The sequence below is a fragment of the Canis lupus genome, chromosome 8, assembly GCF_003254725.2.
Source record: "Canis lupus dingo isolate Sandy chromosome 8, ASM325472v2, whole genome shotgun sequence".
NCBI lineage: Eukaryota > Metazoa > Chordata > Mammalia > Carnivora > Canidae > Canis > Canis lupus.
The window spans coordinates 61,344,473-61,367,635 of NC_064250.1; the positions used below are offsets into that span (position 1 = coordinate 61,344,473).

The 23,163-nt window shown below is 44.6% G+C and overlaps 1 protein-coding gene and 1 long non-coding RNA gene across 2 annotated transcripts in view; one reads left to right on the forward strand and one right to left on the reverse strand.

The window, feature by feature from the left end:
- Nucleotides 1-21,753, forward strand: part of KCNK13 (potassium two pore domain channel subfamily K member 13) — a 97,028-nt gene extending 75,275 nt beyond the window's left edge. The window contains exon 2 of the mRNA XM_025444100.3: nt 20,015-21,753. Coding sequence (XP_025299885.3) covers nt 20,015-20,910 — 896 coding nt within the window. The 3' untranslated portion in view covers nt 20,911-21,753. The remainder of the gene's footprint in view (nt 1-20,014) is intronic.
- Nucleotides 6,264-8,697, reverse strand: LOC125755604 (uncharacterized). Its single transcript, XR_007412503.1, has 2 exons — nt 8,503-8,697; nt 6,264-6,542 (listed from the first exon to the last, which is right to left on the reverse strand). It is a non-coding gene; the product is annotated as an uncharacterized LOC125755604 (long non-coding RNA).
- Nucleotides 21,754-23,163: the final 1,410 nt, after the last annotated feature.

Below are 23,163 nucleotides of genomic sequence, written 5' to 3' on the forward strand. Positions count from 1 at the left end.
CTACCTACCTTCTTTAATTCCAAGTATTCGGCAAACATCTACCACCTGCCCTGGGCTAGATGCTGAGGATTAGACCAGTGAACATATCAGACAGGGTCTTCTCCCTCGTGGGGGAGGCATGCAAACAGCCAAATATTCAAGATAACCGCAGACTGGGACAGGCCTCTCTGAGCACTTGACATTGGAGCTGTTCCAGCTGGGCCTGTGGGAGTCGATGGGCCCCTCATTGGAGGAGTCCATATATGGGATCTCTTAGACCCCTCAATCAGCAGAGCCTTTTCTGCTCAGATTAGAGATCAGAAATGGCACCCAGGGACTCAGTGCCTGGCCCTCCTCTCCTCCCAGGGCCATATGGACAGTCAGTCAGTGGACACTTTCGGTCACTGCATGCTGTCTGTTACTAGGAGCTGGCCCTTGTCAAATACAAATGGAAATAGTATTCCAGGTGCCATGGTGAAGGCAGAGGGCAGGGTGTCATGTGCTCCATGGGATTAGACCATTGTGATCATGTTAGCAATTTTCCAAGGTTCACGATGACAATGCAAGTTCACACAAAGTGTTACTTAGTCAACACTGTGTGCAAGGCACAGTGCTTAGCACCATGCACATCAGTAACAGCTGCCCCTTATAAAGGATTAACTCCTTTGACTCCAAGGCATTGTTCTAGCACCTTCCAGAATTAGGTCATCCAGTCCTCACAAAAATCCTGTGAGGAAGGTATTGTTATTATCCTGTTTCACAGATGAAGAAACTTGAAGCACAGGTTAAGTAATTTGGTCAAGGTTAGGACAGTGATCAAAAACTACTTGGGTTCACATCCTCCCTGCAACCCTTTCTAGCTGAGTGTCCTTAGGAAGGTGTTGGGGCTCAGACCTGAGCCTTTGGTCTTCTTAGCCATCGTGTGTGTGTGTGTGCACACACGTGCATACATACGTGTGTGTGTGTGTGTGTGTGTAGGGGATTATGGGATGAGATCGCTTTTAAGGAGTTTAAAACCTAAGAGGATACAAGAACTGCTGATGAGGAGCCCAACCCAGGCCTTCAATCCATGGCACAACAAAAACACCCACTCTAGAAAGAGAAATTATTCATGAGGAAGCCAGAAGAGAAGTACAGTATGTTCTAAGTGAAATACCAGGCCTACAGCAAGTACCCAGACATTGATGGGACAACCTTCCACTTTAGATAAACTCTCTTGCCTTTTGAGCTTTGAAGCACTTGGGCAAGGTTGAAAGAATCTTGTGCACCTACTCTGACCAGTCCCTTTTGCCTTTGCAGAGAAATTCATCCAAAAGATTCAATAGCACAAAGAGAGAATTGGGTTTTCTGTATTAACAATTACATTTTAGGGCAGCCCGGGTGGCTCAGTGGTTTAGCGCTGCCTTCAACCCAGGGAGTGATCCTGGAGTCCCACGTCGGGCTCCCTGCATGGAGTCTCCTTCTCCCTCTGCCTGTGTCTGTGCCTCTCTCTCTCTTTCTGTGTGTCTCTCATGAATAAATAAATAAAAAATCTTTAGAAAAAACAATTACATTTTAAAGTTTTGCCTGTCTAAGGCCTGCTGAACTCAAGGTCTAGGAATGGACAAGAGTTAATCAATAATTGTTACAGTAGGTCAAGGAGGTCAGGGCCTAATAGAAGCAAGAAAGACCTTTGGCGCCTTGAAGAATGAGTGCATATATTTTGGTTTTACTTGGGAGCTTTTCTTAGGGAGGGGGATGATAATATTTTTTTCTAATTAGAAATGTAAGGGGCACCTGGGTAGCTCAGTTGGTTAAGCATCCACCTCTTGATTTCAGCTCAGGTCACAATCTCAAGGTCATGCGATCAAGCCCTGCATTGGGCTCCATGCTGAGCATGGAACCTGCTTGGGATTCTGTCTGTCTGTCTGTCTCTCTCTCTCTCTCTCTTCTTTTGCCCCTCCCCACCTTGCTCTCTTTCTAAAAAAAAAAAAATATATATATATATATAATATTATATTATATATAATACCTTCCTTCTACTGTATGCTACTAATAGTAAGTTATGAAATATGTTTTAAATATGTTTTCTTTTTGGGTATATATCCAAAAGAATTGAAAGCAAAGACTCAAACCAATACTTATGCCCCAATCCAATGTGCATAGCATTACTCACAATAGCCAAAAGATAGAAATAACCCAGATGTCCTGAGGATGAATGGATGAACAACATATGGCATAAACATATACATAGACTCTTATGCAGCCACGAAAAGGAACAAAATTCTAGCACATGTTACAATACAGCTGAACCTTGAGGACATGACGCTAAGTGAAAGAAGCCAGACACAAAAGGACAAATACTGATTCCAAAGTTACAGAGACAGAAAGTGGAATAGAGGTTGCCAGGGGCTTGGGAGGAAGGGAGGTTAGGGTGTTACTGTTCCATGGGCAGAGTTTCTCTTTGGGATGATGCCAAAGTCCTGGAGATCAGTAGTGATGGCTGTATAGTACCGGGAATGGATCTAATACCACTGAGAGACGCTTTAAAATAGTGAAGATGGCAAATTTTATGTTATATGTGTTTCATCGTAACTGAAAAATCAACAACCACCAACCAAAAAATACATATGGTAGAGAGAAAGGCTCATCGATATCATCTACATAGAGCTGTGAAACAGGAATCAGTGTGACAAGATTTGGACAGGATTCATATGAAGCAATGACAAAATTCTACTAAGGCTCATTTTTAAAAGATTTCTATAAACAGAGAGAGAGGCACTGTGCTCCTGGTGGAAAAACTCAATTTGGTAAGGATGTCATTTCTCCACAAATGAGTCTCTAAATATAAGGCGACTCCAATCAGAATCCAAAGATCTTTTCTGGAACTTAACCAAACGATTCTAAAGCTCATCAGGAAAATTGGAACATAAATATAAGCGGGGCAGTTTTGCAAAGAAAAAGGAGAAAGGAGCAGGAAAAGAAGAGGGGAGAAGAAAGAGGAGTCATCACGGATATTGAAAGAAAACCGTTGAGATTTTTGGTACCAGTTCCAACAGGGACAGACAGACTGATGGGAAAAGATACCGAATCCAGAACCAAATATAGGAAATTTGCCTCTGATAAAAGTGGCATTTCAAGAGAGTAGAGAAAGAATAGACTATTTAAAAATTGTGCTACAACTCAGCCTACACCCAGGACAAAATTTTATAGAACTGAACCCACACACATGTGTACGTAAATGGAGGGAAATATAAGACCCATGGAGTGAATCAATGTCAACACCCTGCTTGTGATATTACACCGCAGTTTTGCAAAACATTAGCATTGGGGGAAACTGGGTAAAGTATAAGCAGACTCTGTGTTATTTCTTATACTTGCTTATAAATCTGCAATCATCAGGACGCCTGGGTGGCTCAGCGGTTGAGCGCCTGCCTTCCGCCCAGGGTGTGATCCTGGAGTCCCAGGATGAAGTCCCTCATCGGGCTCCCTGCATGGAGCTTGCCTTTCTCTCTTGCCTGTGTCTCTGCCTCTCCCTCTGTGTGTGTGTCTCTCATGAATAAATAAATAAATAAATAACCCCTAAATAAATAAATAAATAAATAAATAAATAAATAAAATCTTTAAAAATAAATTAATAAATCTGCAATTATCTCAATAAAAATTTCAATTAAAAATGGTGCTGAGAAAAACTATTTTTAAACTGCTAGGTACCTGCACTTGGAGAGAAATTAATTATTAAATTGCTTATAAAAATTAGAACCAGGGACAGCCCCGGTAGCGCAGCGGTTTAGCGCCGCCTGCAGCCCAGGGTGTGATCCTGGAGACCCTGGATCGAGTCCCACATCGGGCTCTCTGTATGATGCCTGCTTCTCCCTCTGCCTGTGTCTCTGCCTCTCTCTCTCTCTCTGACTCTATGAATAAATAAATAAAATCTTAAAAAAAAAATTAGAACCGGGGATCCCTGGGTGGCGCAGTGGTTTGGCGCCTGCCTTTGGCCCAGGGCGCGATCCTGGAGACCCGGGATCGAATCCCACGTCGGGCTCCCTGCATGGAGCCTGCTTTTCCCTCTGCCTGTGTCTCTGCCTCTCTCTCTGCCTCTCTCTCTCTCTCTCTCTGTGACTATCATAAATAAATAAAGAAAAAAATATTAAAAAAAAAAATTAGAACCCTAAGTGAATACTAGTATATTCCTGGAGAATTTTCCCCTCCATGACTCCCAAAGACAAAGCCACAAAAGAAAATTGATGGAAACTGATGGCTTTTTCTTCATAAAAATTAAACTTCAGCAAGGCAACAAAACATTTATGTAAAAATAAAAGGCAGACATACATTGGAAAAATATTTCAATATACATAAAAGGTGGTAAGTTAATTTTCTTTTTTTTTAGATATTTTATTTATTTATTCATGAGAGACACACAGAGAGAGGCAGAGACACAGGCAGAGGGAGAAGCAGGCTCCCTGCGGGGAGCTCGATGTGGAACTCGATCCCAAGACCCCAGGGTCACGCCCTGAGCCCAAGGCAGATGCTTAACCCCTGAGCCATCCGGGTGCCCCTAATTTTTTAAAAACTGTATGAAGAGCTCTCACAAATCAATAGGAAAAAAGAACAAATATCCTAATAGGAAAGCGGACTAGACATGAATAGGAATTCACAAATGAAGAACTAGGAAAGGCCAATAAATGTGTGAAAAATGGCAACAAAGCAGAAGATGGTGAAGAAAGCGTAAATCCCAGAAGAAACATAGTTGAAGGAAACTAGGAACTGGTGTCTTTTTCCCAGATAACAAGTAGCTGAGTGTCTGGCACGTGGTCAACACACTTGGGAAAAGTTTGTCAAATAAGCAGGGACGCAGAACACGGCTGACCTGTCTGGAGGAGAAAGGCCCTTTTGGATGCTTACTGTAGAGAAGAGGAAAGGTAGAGTGGACAAAACCATTTTAAGGGAGAAAGGGACAAATTGGGTCACTGTTCATTGTGGAGCCTGTTTTGCCTAAAACTAGAAACGGTGGCATCAGAAGAACATCCATTTCTTAACTCACTAAAAGGACCCTCGTGTCTGGGCTGACAGCCCTAGTTCCCGGGTGGCGTTTGTCTTCGGTGCTTGTTCCCTCAGTGGAAAATCCAATCCTAATGAATCAGCCCCCACTTGCCCCATGACTAGGGAGTGGAAAGTATTTTCAAACATTTCCCCTGGCAGTTAAATTATTACACCAACCCTATTTGTGCCGCAAGCACCACGATGCTTTCTGAGATGGGTTCTCGGCTAGCTTTGGGCAAGAGAAAGTTATAACTGCTTTCTGGAACTAATCATTTCAAAATAAAATGTTTTTAAGAAAAGGCCTCAGGAGAGCCCCCCTTCAAAGAATAGTTCATGACAGAACAGTGATTCATTTCAATACAGACAAAGGAGGTGCCTCTAAAAAGAGCGAAGGGTGAGTTGTAGGTCTCCAAAGCGTCTTTTAAGGAAATTGAAGAAAGGAAAAGGGGAAGGAAGGGAAGAAGGAGGCCAGAAGCGAAAGAAAGAAGAAAAGGAAGGAAAGACTTCATTTTCTCTAGTGAGCTATGGTTTTCTAGACCTAGAGCTAATTTTCATAGCAAATATGAGGATGTTTGCCACGTGTTTCTGAGAGATTCTAGGGAATGCAAGGTGCATCATGGTGCAACGGTAACCTACTGTCTTAGGCCTCTGGGACAAGTACCATGGACCGGGTGGCTAATAATCAGTGGAAATTTATTTCCCACAGTTGCAGAGGTGGGAAGTCTGAGGTCAGGCCGAGTTCCAAAGCCCTCTTTTGGTTTTCAGACTGCTGACGTCCCCTTGCATCCTCACATGACGGAGAGCAGAGAGAGAAAGCAGGCCCTCCCCAGTGACTCTCATAAGGGCACTAATCCCACCAGGAGGCAGGAGGACTGCCCTGTGCTGACCTCAGCTAATCCCATTTACCTCCCCAAAGCCCCACCTCCTAATACGTCACACTGGAGAGTAGGGTTTCCACATATGAACTGGCGAGTTGCTGAACCTTCTTCAGTCCATAACACAGAGGAAATCTCATGGGTTTGTAGGGAAGAGTTCTAGACCAGGGAGAGTGTGTTACGGCATTACGAATACCACCTTTCTTTTTTTTTTTTTAAGATTTTATTTATTTATTCATGAGAGACACAGAGAGAGCAAGAGGCAGAGACACAGGCAGAGGGAAAAACAGGCTCCACGCAGGGAGCCCGATGCAGGATTCGATCCCAGGACCCCGGGATCACGCCCTGGGTCAAAGACAGGCGCTAAACCATTGAGCCACCCAGGGATTCCCAAACACATTTATTTCTTAAGTTGCGTATGATTTCATATGCCCAGGCCTTGCTTCATTCATCTTAGTAAGACCATAACAGACGAGAGAGCCACCAATATCCTCTAGGTCTCTGGCTTTCAAGCTGGATTTCTGGAAGCACTAGGATCCCACAGTAGGGGGATCGAGGGTGTTGAGAAGGTGGGACAGGGCCTCCCAGGTCACGCAGCACATAGGAGCTTTGCCTGTTGTGTATACCACCTGCCAGTCATCCAGAGGAGGCTCACATCTCTCTCATCTGCAGCAAGAAATTCGCAAAGGCAGTCAGACTCACTCGTGCTTTATCCAGATGCCCATCAAAACGAAGATATTCTTGTAGCTCCTCAAAATGTCCTGGAGCCAGCGGAATTCTGGGTGGCTCAGAGGTTTAGCACCTGCCTTCGGCCCACAGCGTGATCCTGGGGTCCTGGGATCAAGTCCCACATCGGGCTCCCTGCATGGAGCCTGCTTCTCCCCCTGCCTGTGTCTCTGCCTCTCTCTCTCTCTCTCTCTGTATCTCTCATGAATAAATAAATAAAATCTTTAAAAAAATGTCCTGGAGCCAGACCTTCTCGCTCACGTTGAAGAAAAGGCGTCTGTGACCTGTTGTAGGAACGTTCTACTTAATGGAACCGTGTCCTCGGAGTCCACGGCAGTTTTGTTTGAGAGAGAACATAATCATAGGTGCTTTTTTTTTTTTTATAGGTGTTTGCTTTTAAGGAGTAGTTTCATTATGTAAAAGTTAAGAAGCGCTGGAATTGGGACGCCTCCCTGAAATAAGTAAATTAGATGATCCCCCCCCCCGCACCCCACCTTTAAGTGAGGGCAAAGTCAGAACAAATGACAGCATTTATTCCAGCCATCACATTAGCTCAGGGGTGGTGAGGAGAAAAAGGGGCTTGAGAAAGCATAAAACCCAGAGCTAAATTGTCCCCCATGACTCAGTGTTCTCTCAGGGAAACGAAATTTGTCAAATTCCTCTTCAGGCACTGACGTCTTCTGATTCCTGTGGGGCTAATTTCTGTTACCTTCTGAACACAGACATTACTGTGACTCGTAATAATGCAAATGATTTAAAGAATCCTATGTCTCACACCCTGGTTTTCAGCTTTTATAGGCAGAGGAGCATCAATTTATTTTTGACTTGTAAGTGACTTACTGCTGAGGAGTCTAGAAACGTCCCCCAGTTCAGAAATTACCTGAAACGTAGCTTAATCTTTACCATATACGATACTGTCTTTTGTCAAAGAGGCTTTACTATTAACAAAAGAGAGAGATATAATAACCTTAAAAATAGCAGATTCCAAAGACATCTGGACCTGTAAGAACTCCAGACTTTTGCATCCACAGCAATAACTGTCACAGAAAAATAGCGCCATGTACAGTGAAAATGCCATTTCCCTCCGGCCCCCCAGCTGCTTTGTGAAATGCTTTAAATTAGCCTGTGATGTCTTCATAGTTGAGAAATGTTACAGATAGAAATGTTTTTCATATGGACTATCGTTGTCATCTGCCTGGCCTGTAGAAGAGGAACCTCAGATACACAGGTGAGCCCTCCCCAGAATCCTGGGATGATTGGATGCCCAAGTCACAGAATGTTGGCACCTGACTGTCCCTAGAGTTCATCTGGGCCGTTCTATCCTCATTTTACCAAAGGGGCAACCAGAATAAGTTGTGACCATCACACACATAGGTTATTAATAGTCTGGACTAGAACCCAGGGCCCTAACTAGCTACCCCCGTGACTCCAAGCAACTTTTGACACCTCTGTGTACTTCAGGTTCTCGTGTAAAAGAGGGGGGGACATGGATAGGATAATATTCCTAATTTTCAAGGTTGGCATGAGGATTGAAAAAGTGAGTTTGTGTAAAACACTAAGCATAGTGTCTGGCTCAGAACGAGTGCTCCGTGCGCGTAAACTGTCACCATATTCATCACCCTCTTGTGTCACTAATCTCCCTGCTTCAAGAGCTGGAATAAACAATCAAATGGCCTTGTGCTTAAGGACCCAGAGAACTAAAAAATAAAAAAAAAATAAATAAATAAATAAATAAATAAATAAATAAAAGACCCAGAGAACTCATGAACCAGTAGGTCGTAGAACGAAGGATATTCCCCAAATCGGTATTTCCAACACTTTTCTCACCACCAGACAGTGAAGCTATGAGCTGCAAATAAAGAGTACAGTTACCAAATTCCTAAAATGAGGAAGTTATTACCAGATCTCCTTTGCCTACATCACTGAGAAATCCTGTCTTGAATGGAAAACTCTAGAACAATGATTCTCCAGCTCTAGAGTAGTCATCAATATCCAGGGAGGAAACCAGGCCCAGCCCCAGAGATGCCGATCCAGGTGGTAAGGCTTAGGGGTCTGGATCTAACAAGCTCCTTGGGTAGTTCTGGAACCAACAGTCAAGAAGCATTATCTAGAACACGGAATCTAGGCCTATTCCTTTACCAAGGTGGGCTACCATGGCAGCAGGTCCTTAGCAAATGCCCATGTAGAAAGCGGATTTAGAACCAATGCCCACCTCAGCCCTCAGTTGCGCTCCTGCATTTCCCTTCTCCCCTCCACCCAAAAAATCCAAAACCTCATTTTACAAAAAGAAACCACAAACCCATCTGGTTCCAGCCCAGAAAAGCGACTGGCTGGGAAGGAAGTACCACTTCCTGGTCTTCATTACCTTTGTTGCCGTGTAACATAGGAAGCAAGAAGTCCTTGGCTACTCTGGAAGTCCTACAAATCCAAAGGAAGGGGAGCAGCTGTCTTCATGTCCACTGGTATCCTGGCTCCACAGTTATTCCAGAGCTTCTGAAGACCGCTCATTCTGATATAATGTACCACCTGAATGTTTTCTGCATCATTTATTGATATATGAAAGAAATTAGGGGTTGCCTTTGCCCTTAGGACCCCAGAAGTATCATATCTTTCACTGATTTTGGTAGGGCCCTAACTTAGACCCTTACCCAAGCAGATAGGACCTTTGTTTCCAACTCTCCTGCCCCTGTGCTCTGACCCCAGCTAGAGGTACCTCTCTGAGTGGGGTCTCTGGTCCTTGTACTAGAATCACTATGGGAATTAGTTTAAAATACAGATTTTCTGGCCCCATTTAACCTCCTGAATCAGAATCTCTGAGGGTGAGGCCTGAAAATTCAGTTTTTAACAAACTCCTCAGGGAATTTTCACGTGTACTGAAGTTCAAGACTTTCATGCTAAGTGACCATGGTTTGCTTCTCCCTTATTCACCTCTCAGCTCATTTTCACACTGTGAGTAAAGGTGTGATCAGACCATCCATCCTCCCTGAAGCTTAGCAGAAGCTTTCCATCTGTCTTTTATGTTATTTTCAGGTGACTCAGAAAAAGAGTTTACATGGGGCACCTGGGTGGCTCAGTCGTTTAGGCAACCAACTCTTGATTTCTGCTCAGGTCATGATTTCAGTGTCCTGAGATCGAGCCCCACCTTGGGCTCCAAGCTCAGCCTTCTGCCCTTCCCTCAGCTTGTGCATGCTCTCTTTGTCTCTGTCTCTGTCTCTGTCTCTGTCTCTCTCCCTCCCTCCCTCCCAAATACATTAATAAATCTTTTAAAAAAGAAAAAGAAAAGGAGTTTACTTGATTTGATAAACAACCTAGTGCAGGTTTCCTTCTTGTGTGTCGTTGCAGTACTTTATCTCCTGGACCAGGTTTGATGCTCCTGGAGGGCAGAAGCTATCTTGTAATCACCCACCTAACCCTACCCTGCACATCCTCTGGCACAGTGTGTGCAACCTAATAAGTATGACAATTACTGCCTTATTTGACTGTCATGTCAACACTTGCCTCCAACAGCTCTCTCCTCAACATCTAGAAATAATATAAGAGGAAGTAAACTTTGCTTGTGAACACTTGACCCTCATAAACCCTTGTCTTTAAGCATTTTCTTGAGAAGACTCATAAAACTTAATCCATACTTCTCATAGCCTGGGAAGTACAGATGGCCACCCTACCTCTTCACACAGTACGCACACCTCTCCCTCCACACTTCCTGTACGTGTGTACTAAGGTACTGATTTGTCCCGGTTTCTCATTACCCCAAGTTTCTATTAAGGAACCTCCCCCCATCACCACTCTGGCACTCTCTGAAGTGTTTGTTTTTTTTTAAATCATGCAGTAATTAAGCATGCAGTACTTTCTTTCTCTAAAGGGGCAGGATCCAATCTTCTCCACATTTTAGCTAAGTTGCTAAGACAAGGTTTTACCCATCTGACCATCCATTAAGTATCTGTTCACTTATCTGATCATGCCACCTACCCCTTCAGCTCATTTCCAGATAGGTGAAGGAGGAGTCAGGGCTTGGATGTCCATGCCTGACTGGAATTGAAGGGCCTACCATACCCCTCCTCAGAGAATCACTTCCCTTGCGGCACTGAATGCTGTACTGAGAAGACCTGATTTATTATTATGCACATGGGAGCCACAGGGCATATTGCTGAACTATGGAGGAAAACCCATACAGGCCAGACAAGGCCAGTTTTAAATCCCATTGTCTGTTTTTGGTAATTTTCCAGTGGTAGTTTGTGAAAAACGAACCAGGTTGAAGGAGAGACATTCTTAGCTTGATTTTAATAATTAGTAGGGTCTGCTTTTTTTTTTGAAGTTTGTATAAGGGAGATTATGGTGAACACAAACATGGTACAGTGTGATATCCTATCAAGCAAGAACAAAATTATGTTTGTTGACAAAAATCTGTTTTGTGGAACTCAACAATGGTGTTCAGAATGGGAGAGAAGTGACTTTTAAAAGGTGTAGGTCTTGTAAAAAGGATTTTGAGTGATTAGTTTGTATCTTTGCCTTAGATTTACCAGTGTACAGGGATTACTCAAGTGTGAGGTGAATGGAAATTGTTTATTTTGTAGACTGTATCAGCATCTTGTGCGCAGCCAGAGCTTCCAATTTAGGGTTCAAATCCTGGTTTGTCAAATGAAAATTTTCACAGGGTGTTACCATGAGCCTTTTTTGGTGTTATATTGTCTGAGTGCTCACTACCATAAAACAATTATAAACAGATAAGTGTGTGTTTGTGCAACTTAACCTCAGTTTATACCCTGGAGGCAGTTGGCCATCAATGGGAGTGTCTATTCCAAAATCCACTTTCAAGAGATAACTATTAAGCACTTTAAATATTGTTATCAAAATCTACACTGTAGGGAACATTGGCTAGCATAAGAAATGTTAGAAAAAATTCTCCATTGGAGAAATGAGTGCTATGCAAGAGAGGGTTCGCCAGCAGGTTGTGTGAACCGATGCCCTTGCCTTAGATGGGGCAGTAAATTCACTGAGCATATCTGGAACCCATTCAAGGCCTAGAGCTTCACTGTTTCTGTGTCACCTAAAATTCAACAACGAAAAAGAAAATGGGCAAAATAATTGAACAGGCATTAAGAGGATGCCCACCCATCCACAAAACATATGACAAGATGCTCAGCTTAATAGGCATCAAGGAAATGCTAATTAAGACCACCATGTACCCACCAGAATGGCTGAAATGGATATTGGCAAGAATATGAAGAAACTGGGTTTCTCAAACTCTGATGAGGATGGGGTCAATCAGGGCATCCACTTTTCTGAAGATATAATATTGTGTAAGTCCTCACTTCCACTCCTAAGTATGGGTATCCACAAGAAAAATGCATATATGTTCACCAAAAGATATGCACCAGAGTACTACTCATGATAGCCCCAAGCTGGAAATGACCCAAATATGTTTCAACAGTAGAATGCTCTCCTCATCCCACCTGTCCAGTGCCCTCAGCTAGTGTCTGTTTCTTAATATCACAGGCTTGACAACTTGTTTGATTTACAAGTAGAATTCCCATTAAATTCCAAACTCCCTAAAGATCTCCTTTTGACACTCTTTGAAATCCCTTACACTCAGTTACCAATGAAGCGTGAAGGGAGGAGCTGGAGCAGCCCAGAAATCATGGGGAGAAGATGCCTGTTGAAAAAATTGCAAGCCCCAGAGAGAAGACATTTCATTAGTCATTGCTATGCAGCAAACCTCCCTAAATTAGCGGCTTAAACAACAATCATGGACATTTCTCACAATGCTGTAGATCTACTGGGCTCCACTGGTGGTTCTCTGGTTCCACAGGGTACAGCTGGTATATCTCATGCTTGACTGGGGCTGGAATGCCCAAAATGGATTTACCCAGTATCCGAGGAGGCTGAAATGGCTGGGGAGGGCTGGGACTCTCTCCAGCTAAGTGGTCACACTTTTCACATAGTGACTCAGGAGTCCAGAAAGAGAAAGATAAAACTGCTAGGCTCCTTACTGTCTAAGCCTGGAAGTGGTGCAGCATGACTTCTGCCACTGTGATTGGTCAGAGCAAGTCTCAAGGTCATCCAAGATTCAAGAAGAAGGGGAAATAGGCTTCAGTTCTTACAGGGGTGGGAGCAGTTTGCTCAAAATCATCTTTGAAAAACAATTTTCCACAGGCAACAAGAGTAAGGGAGGGCAATCTGGATAAGGAACCTGGATTCAAGCCAAGCCTCCACCCCTCAAGATTACCTGGCTTTTCAGTGCCTCAGTCTCCCCACTTATGACAGAAAACTGTGAAGTTCCTCTCAGCTCTAACAGCTGTGGTTCTATAATCCATATAAACTCTGTGCCTGGTAAAACCCTCAAGTCTTCCATCATTGGAGCCCCATTCCCATCCCTCACATCCCCCCTAAGAATAGTCCATGGGGTCTGGTTTTGGTGGATTTTTTTAAAGATTTATTCATTTGAGAGAGAGAGAGTGCGCGTGCTCATGCATGTGAGCTAGGGGAGGGGGGATGCATAGAGGGAGAGAGAGGCAGAGAATCAGACTTCTGCTGAGCATGGATCCTGAGACCATGATCTGAGCTGAAACCAAGAGTCAGAGGCTTTACCCACTGAGCACCTAAGCACCCCCACCATGGGGTTTGTTTTTGCCCCCTCTTTCCATCCTAATTGAAACTGGAAAGAGACTCCTAACTCTGGGAAACAGGGTTTCAGAAGAGGAGGTGGGGGGGTGGGTAACTGGATGATGGGCACTGAGAAGGGCACTTAATGGGATGAGCACACGGTGTTACACTATATGTTGGCAAATTTAATTTAATTAAAAAAAAAAAAGAGTCATTGGTGGCTAAAAAAAGAAAGAAAAACTGGAAGGTCTTGTTCAAAAACGCCCACAAACCCTTATGTAGTCTCATCTCACTACAAAGAGAGGCTTAAAATTTCCAAATCAAAAAGACAATGAAAAGTTTGTGCAAGCCAAACTTTGATTTCTCAGTGTATTGAGAAGAATGAATCAAGAGGGTTGATTGTTTTGAGCAGGTATTTGCCTGCCATTTGAGAAAAACTTCCAGAATATTTTAACACATTTTTCTCTGTTTAAAAGTAATGAAAGATATAAAGCATTATGAAAAATTAAATCACCCAGAAGATCACCACCTTGAAATAACCTGATTCAAAATCTTGTCTCTTTCCCTTTATGTTATTTTTGTGTGTGTATTTGTGACAGAACTTGTCGGTTCTGGGGTCCTTCGCTTTCCCAAGAAACTCCAGTAAACCCTGGCCAGTCTAAGAGGAAATCCATTCCTCTTATAGATCATTGGTTTGGGAAGAGGACTTGTTCTAATTAATGATGTATAATGGGAATTTTGCCAGAAGGTTTCTGGAAAGGATTCTCTGCTCTTATGAAGACATACACGAGACAGGAATATGACATTTTCCAGCTCTGGACATTAGATTGTGAAAAGTTAATGCCCAAAGTTGTTGGCATGGGGAGGAACTAGTCAACCTGTTGACAATTCCAGAGCCAGAAAGGTGAAATGGTTTTGGTTCATAGATCATTTGGAAAGCTGCTCAACTAGGCACCCAATTAATCGAAAGCCACACTACCTCCAAATTTCATGTTCTATGAGATAATATATCCCCTTCATGTGTAAGTCACCTCTATTCATGATTTGCTATTACTGGCAACCAAAAGCAAAATCCTCACTGCTCCTATTTACGTAACTGCAAAAATGTATCTTACAAAGTTTATTCCTTCATCCAACAAATGTTTAATGAGGATGCCCCATGCACTAGCTTGAGTCATTCTGCAGACACGCTTTGGCTCTGCATTTTTTCCATTTAATGTTTTCTGCAGCCATTAAAAACTCTCTTTGAATATGTCATTTTAATGGCTTCATTTTAATGGCTACTTTATTTAGTCATTTCCCTGTTATCTGACATTTGGGTTGCTGAGGATTTTTGTTATTAAAAGCAAAGACATAGTGAACACCAATGTACATAATGAGTCACATTTCTGATATTTTGGGGACATATTCCTAAAAACAAAAAGAGAAGAAGATACAAGTATTTTTAAAATGCCTGAAACATTCCCAAATTGCTTTCTAGACAGTTTATGCCAATTTGTATGTCCCCATACAGCATTTGAAATTTTCTGCTGCATCTGAGGGCACTCTGATAATAGGCATTTTTTTTAAAAAATGTTTCTAGGAAGAATTGTGATTAAAGTCTACAGGACATATTTACCTGAAAAATCAATGGCATAAAAAATGGGAGGGGAGGCTGTCAATGAATAAAGGAGACTTACAAGATATAATGCTTGGATCTTGCTAGCATCCTGATTCATACAGATCTGTAAAAAGATATTTTTGAGAAATTTGAGTATGGCCTAGCTATTATTTGGTTTTAAGGAATTAGTGTTGGTTTTATTAGGTATAATAATATGGTTGTGTTGGGAAAATAGAGTGCTTGTCAGTTATAGACGCATCCTTATTTTTTAAATTTATTTTTCAAGTCCCAGCATAGAACTTGAACTCAACAGCCCTGAGATTAAGACCTGAGCGGAGTTCAAGAGTCGGCTGTTCAACCGACTGAGCCACCCAAGCTCCCCAATGTGTCCTTATTGATGGATATTAATGGATGAAATGGCGTGTTATTTAGGATTTATTTTAAAATACTCCAGCAAATACAGGAGGTGGGGTGGGATAGGAGAACCATGATTGGCAAAATGTCGACAACTGCTGCAAGTGGGAAATGAGGGTTTATTAATATTCTCTTTACCTTTGTGTATGTTTGAAAATATGCAAAGCTTTTCAGTGTTTTACCCTGATTAATTTTTTTGAAGAATATAATAGTCAACAGAATATACATAAATGCTAGGAGACCGCAGGTCTGCTCTCCTCTCTTCATTGTCTAAATGAAAAGCTCTATTGGGGTTGACTGGGACCCTGGCATTCCCCGGCTGCTTCATTCCTGGCTCCAAGGACACCAGAGAACCTGGTTTGGTCCCAAGAGCTACGCTAGGGGTCACACTGAAGCAGACCTGAAATGGTTCCAATGAGCCAGAACGAAGTAGGCTGCCAGGCAAGCTTCCTTGGAGTCCTTGGACTCCAAACTCCTGGGCCCGAGGTCCTCGGTCAGCTAGCTCATGTGCTCCCAGACTCAGGGGTTGGACAGAAATCAGATGACCTCAGGCTTCAAGCGCAGAGAATAAATTATATACTGAAAAGCACCACCTGTGACAATCAGTTTCATTTGTGTGCCTACGAAATACAAGGCGACCAAAATGCATGGGGTGTAGCACATTTTAGAAACCGACTTAATTACATCACTTGTTGGAAGAGGCACACATACATTCAGAAACATGTGTTTTAGTAAATGAAAATTGTAGGGTTTCAGTTTGTGATGCAAGCCAATCCCCTGATTTGGGTACCAGATTTGGCAGCCACTGTGGTCTGGGTGTCTATGTAAAGCGTGGAACTAGAGATGCTTGGTTAATTTCCCTCCCCCGATTCTAGTCTTGATGCTACACCTGTCAGTGGCTGGCACTCACTTAGCATAATCAGGTGGAAAGAGCACAGGCCTGGGAGACAAATTGAGGTTCTCATTCTGGCTTTACAGCTTTATGCAGGTTACTTAGCTTCTGTACTCTTCTTTTTCTCACCTGTCAAATGGAACTAGTAGGCTAATAAGAGCCAGCTCCCCAGCAAGGGGGCGAGGAGCCAGGGATACCTGGCAGAGGGCAGGTATGCTTGGTGATGCTTTTATCCTTTTCCTTCACCAAGGAGGACCCTGAGGCTTCTCACTCCCAATCCAAGGCATCCCTAATGTTCAGTATTATGGGCTCAAAAGAGGGAAGGCTTTTTATGAAAAAGCCTATAGTATTGAACTTCCACACTTTTAAGCTCTGACAATAGCAGAAGTTGTGGAAACACCTCTCACAGCAAACTAGAGGAGGGCTGCCTCCCAGTGCTTCTCTCACACTACCACGTATGCCATTTTTCTGTCATTTTTGCTGATTGAAAAGATGGCAGTGATCAACTAGGTTCAGTAGGTAATCAAAACTCGTGGCTTCGCTGTCCTTTGATAAAATGGAATGTTTTAAAGCCAAATAAGCAAGATAAAATCCAGAAATTTTCAGTCCCTGGGACACGTCCCCACATCACTAGGCATGTCATTCATTGGAAAAGTCAGTTTACTGAGCTCGTCAGCTGGCTTCGGTCATGCACCTGTACAGCATTCACCCCAAGTGAGTCAGCATTCGGGCCCCTGAAGCCGGATAACTCCACTCTGCCTTTATTTTGACACTTGACTCTCTATGCCTTGTTTTGTAGGTAGCAGCTTATTTGTCCCAGCCTGGATGTGAGGTTCCTTGAGGTCAAGGACCTTGTCCAGCTAATAATCATTGTGTGGTCCAAACAGTGCAGGCTCTTGAACTTCACAGGTGCTTAATTAATTATTGTCGTAAACTTTGGCTGAGAGCTATTCTTAACTGCTCTACTTTCCAAGACTAAAATAATCAAGTCACCTCTGGGATCAGAAATGAAGATTTTGGGGGTAGCAAACATTTGCCCATTTAAATCTTGTGCTACAGGAGAAAGTTCTCCTCTGATTGTTGGCAAGAACCTCCCCCTCCCGCTCCCTTGCTATTTCTGGGCTTTCCTCATTTTCAGTGCCTTTATTCTGTTTCTGGAATATTGTTGGCTCAATAAAAGGCCCCAGATAAGTGTTTGTCTTTTTTTTCTGCTTGTTGCCTCTGTTCTATCTCCAATGAAGAGACCCCTAAGACTCCTCTGGCCTTACAGCTTTGGGGCAGGGGCTCTGGCTTCCATTGTTTTTGTTTTGTTTTGTTTTTTGTTGTTGTTGTTTTTAAGATTTTATTTACTTGTTAGAGAGAAAGAGCATGAGCAGAGGGAGAAGAAGGGGGAGAAGGACAAGCAGACTCCCCACCAAGCAGGGAGTCTGACGTGGGGCTTGATCCTAGGACCCGGAGATCACGACCCAAGCCAAAGGCAGATGCTCAACCGACTGAGCCACCCAGGAAGCCCTCGTTATTCATTTCTTAGTGCAGAAAGATCTGCAAGTTGTACTGCTTCCGGGAATTCACTGAGCCAGAAGAGGTGCCCCAACATCCTCAGATAACCAGGAACTAATCACTCAACACCTTGGTTACTCCTCAGAGTTCTTTGGCCTGGGGAGAGAAAGACATTGCTCTCAGCTCAGTCATTAAACTCAGTAAGTTTTTCCTAAATTCTCCACTATTAAAACCACCTCATTTCAACTTGAGCTTGGGGATAAGAATGAAAGATACTAGCAAGAGAAAACACAGCAAACACAAAGTATTTCTATTTATTTACTTATTTAAGAGACAGAGAGAGGTGGAGGAGTGGGGTGGGAGCAGAGGAAGAAGGAGAATCTCACGTAGACTCCGCACTGAGTGTGGAGCCCGACACAGGGCTTTATCTCATGACCTGAGGTGAAACCAAGAGTCAGATGTTCAACTGACTGAGCCACCCAGGCACCCCAAGACAAAGTATTTCTTTACATAAGGAAGGTACCTAATAAATGAAACATGCAAGGCGAAGAGTTGCTGAGGGAGTTCCCAGGGAAGAGATAAGGGTCTACTTTTCTCTCTACCATTAGAGTCCATTACTGTAGCTCCCAATGGAAGTATCTCCAGCCTCCCCCGCCACCACCCCCCACCTCCCATGCTCCTTCCTTAATGAAATCATCCTCTCCCATCCAGCTAAAAAGCTAGATTGACCATCTTTCTCCAGTCACCTGATTACCGGTTGCTTACAGCCTACACTCATGTAGACCCTTTTGGGCTGTAAAAGAACAATCCAATTGAACTGGATGGTAACCAGACAGTAGCACAGTCTGTATAGCTAAGTGTTTGAGAAGGGTGGCCCCTTGGCTCTGCCTGAGGAGAGCAGGAGGTCATCTCCCCAGAAGCCCACACATGGCAAGGCCTGACCTGACCACATCCCAGCGTGCACTGGGAAGCAACCATGGGCAGCTGTGATAACAAAGAAAAGTATTGGCTTGGGGACAAGCAGGGTGTCATCAGGAAACAGGATAAGGGTGAGTCCTCAAGATCCCAATGATGGAGCTTACGTTAGGAACCTGAACTTGATAATAAAGGGAAAAAATGGAGATAAGTTTGGACCAAGGTTTGGTCCGAATGAAAGGTGGAACCCAGGGAGGCAGGCTCAGTACTCCTTTTTTGAATGGCATTTGTTTTCAGAGACTTTGATGCCCATCCCTAGAACAGATCGGAATTCTCATGGTTACTGAATCATTTGCTTGGAAGGATTCCATGTCCCTTGGGGTGGGCTGACCCTGAGCACCCCTCAGTGAGAAATACTGAGTGAATCACTGCTCTTTTCTTTTTCTTGGTGTTTTTAGAAATGCCTATTGTCCTATAGTTGGTATTCTTGGGAACAAGTCTGTGTGCATGGGTGGAAAGGTCAAGAAGGTAGAAATTGTGAACAGTGAGAGGTAAAGGCAAGAGAGACACTTTTTATTTGATCACACTATAAAAATCAACACCTCAGTTTTCACTCCCCAAATATAAGGTGTATGTTTGAAGTATTTTGTTTAAAAGACAGGCAAATCTTGAGCAAATTTCTCATTTCTACATATGCTGGCATTTGCTGTTTCTCTGAAATACCACTACTACACTCGTGTACACACATTTCATGTGTCTGAAATACCACACATGCACATGCACGCACACACACCTCTCCTTGCCTGCCTAACTCCTCTGTAGCTTTCAAGCATCCCTGCTTAGTCTTCCCAGAACCTCAAGCCTGAGATGGGTTCCCCTCTTGGCTGCTCGCATAGGACACTACTCCCTCCAGCACAACACGTACACGGTAGAGTAGTCACCGTGCTGGGCTAGAGCTCCACAGGGACAGGGCCCAGATCTGGCTATTTTACAGTTTAATCCCCAGTTCCTGGAATGGCACTGAACGAGTATTTGTGCAATAACTGAATTCTGATGAGTCTGTACAAACCTTTTCTTTGTACAAACCTTCTTTGTATGAAACTTTCTCTGTCTGAACAACGTCTGCTGACTGTGGCTGTTCAGGTTGTGCACTCCACAGGACATCTAGCCAAGTCGAGAGGGGAGGCCCAAAATCCAACTCTCATTCTCATCACCCAGCCACTTTTTTGCTGCCTGGAGGCACCCACCTGGAGGATGAGATGCCTTTTCCTGATTTGCACCATGGCACCCTACAAGCTTTCAGCAGTGCAGCTCTGAACAACACGCAGTGTCTTCACTGAGAGCCCCTCACCCCCCCCCCCCCCGGTTCCTAGAAAGGCTAGGACTGAGCACTTTTTATGACACTCATTCTTCGGGCCCTCTGCCAGCCGTCACAGCCAAGACCCTGCCCGTGGTCCCTCACTCTTCTCTGATTTTTGTCTCCTGCAGGGTTTGGGATGACCACTCCAGCGACGGTGGGAGGAAAAATCTTTCTGATCTTTTATGGCCTCATTGGGTGCGCGAGCACCATCCTGTTCTTCAACCTCTTCCTGGAGCGCTTGATCACCGTCATCGCCTACATCATGAAGTCGTGCCACCAGCGGCAGCTCCAGAGACGAGGGGCCCTGCCCCCCGAGAGCCTGAAGAACCCGGGCAGGTGCGAGGTGGACGGCCTGGCCGGCTGGAAGCCCTCCGTGTACTACGTCATGCTCATCCTGTGCGTGGCCTCCCTCCTCATCTCCTGCTGTGCCTCGGCCATGTACACCTCCATCGAGGGCTGGAGCTACTTCGACTCGCTCTACTTCTGCTTTGTGGCTTTCAGCACCATCGGCTTCGGGGACCTGGTCAGCAGCCAGCACGCCCAGTACGATCGCCAGGGCCTCTACCGCTTCGCCAACTTCGTGTTCATCCTCATGGGCGTCTGCTGCATCTACTCCTTGTTCAACGTCATCTCCATCCTCATCAAGCAGTCGGTGAACTGGATCCTGAGGAAGATGGAAGGGGGCTGCTGCCAGCAGTGCCGGAGGAGACTTGGCCGCTCACGGAGGAACGTGGTCATGCCGGGCAACAGCGTGCAGAACCGCTGCAACATCTCCATAGACACGGACGGGGTGATGGACAGCGACACCGACGGGCGGCGACTGTCGGGGGAGATGATCTCCATGAAGGACTTCCTGGCCGCCAACAAGGTCTCGCTGGCCATCCTCCAGAAGCAGCTGTCTGAGACGGCCAACGGCGGCCCGCCGCAGGCCAGCGTGCTGTCCCGGGACAGTGAGTTCTCGGGCGGGGTGGGGGCCTTTGCCATCATGAACAACAGGCTGGCCGAGACCAGCGGGGACAGGTAGGAGCGAGGAGTGGACACCGGGAGGGTGGGCGACGACGTCGATGACCAGGGGATGGGCACCCAGCTCAGCTCTGCACCGCCCGGCTCGCTCTGGAGCTGCCCCCGTCACCCTGTGCAGGCCCCGCCGTACAGAGCTCTCCTCCTCCCACTCACGGCCACCTGCCGGGGCTGCGGGACCCAGGCCCAGGCCTCTCTCCTCCTCTTGACTCTCTGAGGTCACAGTCAGTCTCAAGAATGAACGACAAAAGCAGCCTGAGACACTGGCATGTTCCTTTACGCATCTTCCTCCAGGGAGGGAGGGGGGTTAGGTAGGCCTCCAGTCCTTGCTGCTCTGTTCTTCATTTGGAAATAAAAATCCCCAAGGAAGATCCTCCGGTACCTCCGGAGCCCCGATGCAGTGAATGCAGATTCGCTGGCCTTCCTACCGCCTTCAAACAAGCCGGGGTGGGGGGTGTTTCAGATGTGTCTGGGCCCCGGACTTCCTTCGGAACGGATTTGCCCACGGTCCACGGAGAGGGAAGTCACCTGTTCTACCCTCCGTGTCTGCTTCTCTGCTTTTTGTTTTTCCTTTCTCTTATTTTTAAGATCCTAATGCCGGGCTAACGCGTCCGTGGGACATCCATGTGATAAGAAAACTAAATTCAGCTTCAAGCCTTGAAACTGCAGCTGAGTAGTGGAGAGACTCACTTTTGTAATGAATGAACATAGCTTAACGTTCTCCCTTTGAATGGTCACAGAGACCATGTCATTTTTTTTTTTTTAAACCAGGGCTTGGGGCCCATTGCAAAGATAATGGCTATTTATTAGAACTGAAAATTGAATAAATCCTCACTTTATTAACTAAGATGACATGAGTGCTCATTATGGCCAGTGGGGCTGGGCGGGGGGGATGCCTAATTAAACGCGCATTTCTTGTGCTCAGAGAAAAAGGAAATAAGAAATGAACCCTTAGGGATAGGAGTGTCATCTTGGATTCTTGGCTGGGGAAACATTCTAGGCCAGATAAGAAAATTTGGCTTCTCCTGTGTCATTTGTTTCGGTTCTGCCTTCTGGATTGTAATAAGTCTAGTTACATAACCTCCCGAGCCAGTAAAACATTCATGCTGGGAACAAAGGCTGTTGATCTTCTTCATATATTCAGGAGAGAACATTTTGAAGTTTGAGAGCAGCGTCAACAAGAGATAGCTGGTTTTCTTTTTTCTTTTTTTTTAATAAAATAAGGATGGTACACACAGCTATTTTAGAAATGATGAAGAAGGTTGGGCGTCGGTGAAGAAAAGGAAGCCAAGACCTATGTCTAATGAAACTGAAATATTGAGCAGAAAGCATCAGAGCTGGGAGGATCTTAGGAACCATCCCATGCAACTTTCTTGTGTTTTAGACAAGGAAGAAACAGGGGCATGGAGGGAGTACTCCTTGCTGAACTCTGAGCTGACAGCAGATAGGCAGACAGCTAAGAGAACCCAGGTGTCCAGATGGGGACATCTGGTCTCCACGCACACTCCACACAGCTTCAGAACCTCCTTTAGCTGCTCCCTCTTAGACTGAGTTGCCTTTCCTTCCAACTGTCAAATCCAATATTTTCTCTACAATGCCCAAAGTACTCAAGAGCAAGGATCCAATAAGCAGCAGCCCTGGGCTTTGAACTAAGGGCTGTGCAGCTCCAAAGTCAGAGATCTTCAAGTCTTCCCTCATATTATTCTTGAAGCATCTTGGAGCTTCTGCAAAACCCCATTATGAACCTCTGATCACAAACCAAGCTCCCCAGGGGTCCTGCCCTACATGAAGCATTATGGGGATAGGGAGAGAAGCTGGGTTCTTGCCCCAGGAGATTTCTGGATCTCCACATTCATGGTAGAGGGACTGGCACAAAGCAAGTCCTTGCTTCTCCAATCCAAGTTCCTAGACCTCAGAGGTGTACCCAGAGGCCAAGGGGCATTAGTATAAGCGAGTGTCATCTTCCGAGAAAGTCGGTGTACTAAATTATTTTTGCAGAGAAATGTTATGTCAAAACACATGGCTCTACTTAAGTAGGATCCAAAACTAGAATAAACTTTTGAGCTAGCCATGAAAAAAAATTTTAAACTTTTGAGCAGTTTCCTGAGATGTCCTCTCAGGGTCTTGGAAAATGGGTTTGTTTCACTCTGGGTTGAGGTTCCTTGGTGGAAACATTTGAGGATCAGTGTAAGGAGTGAAGTGTGGTATGTTTATGATGCACGATGGGAATAACATATTCCACCCCACCCAAATGGCA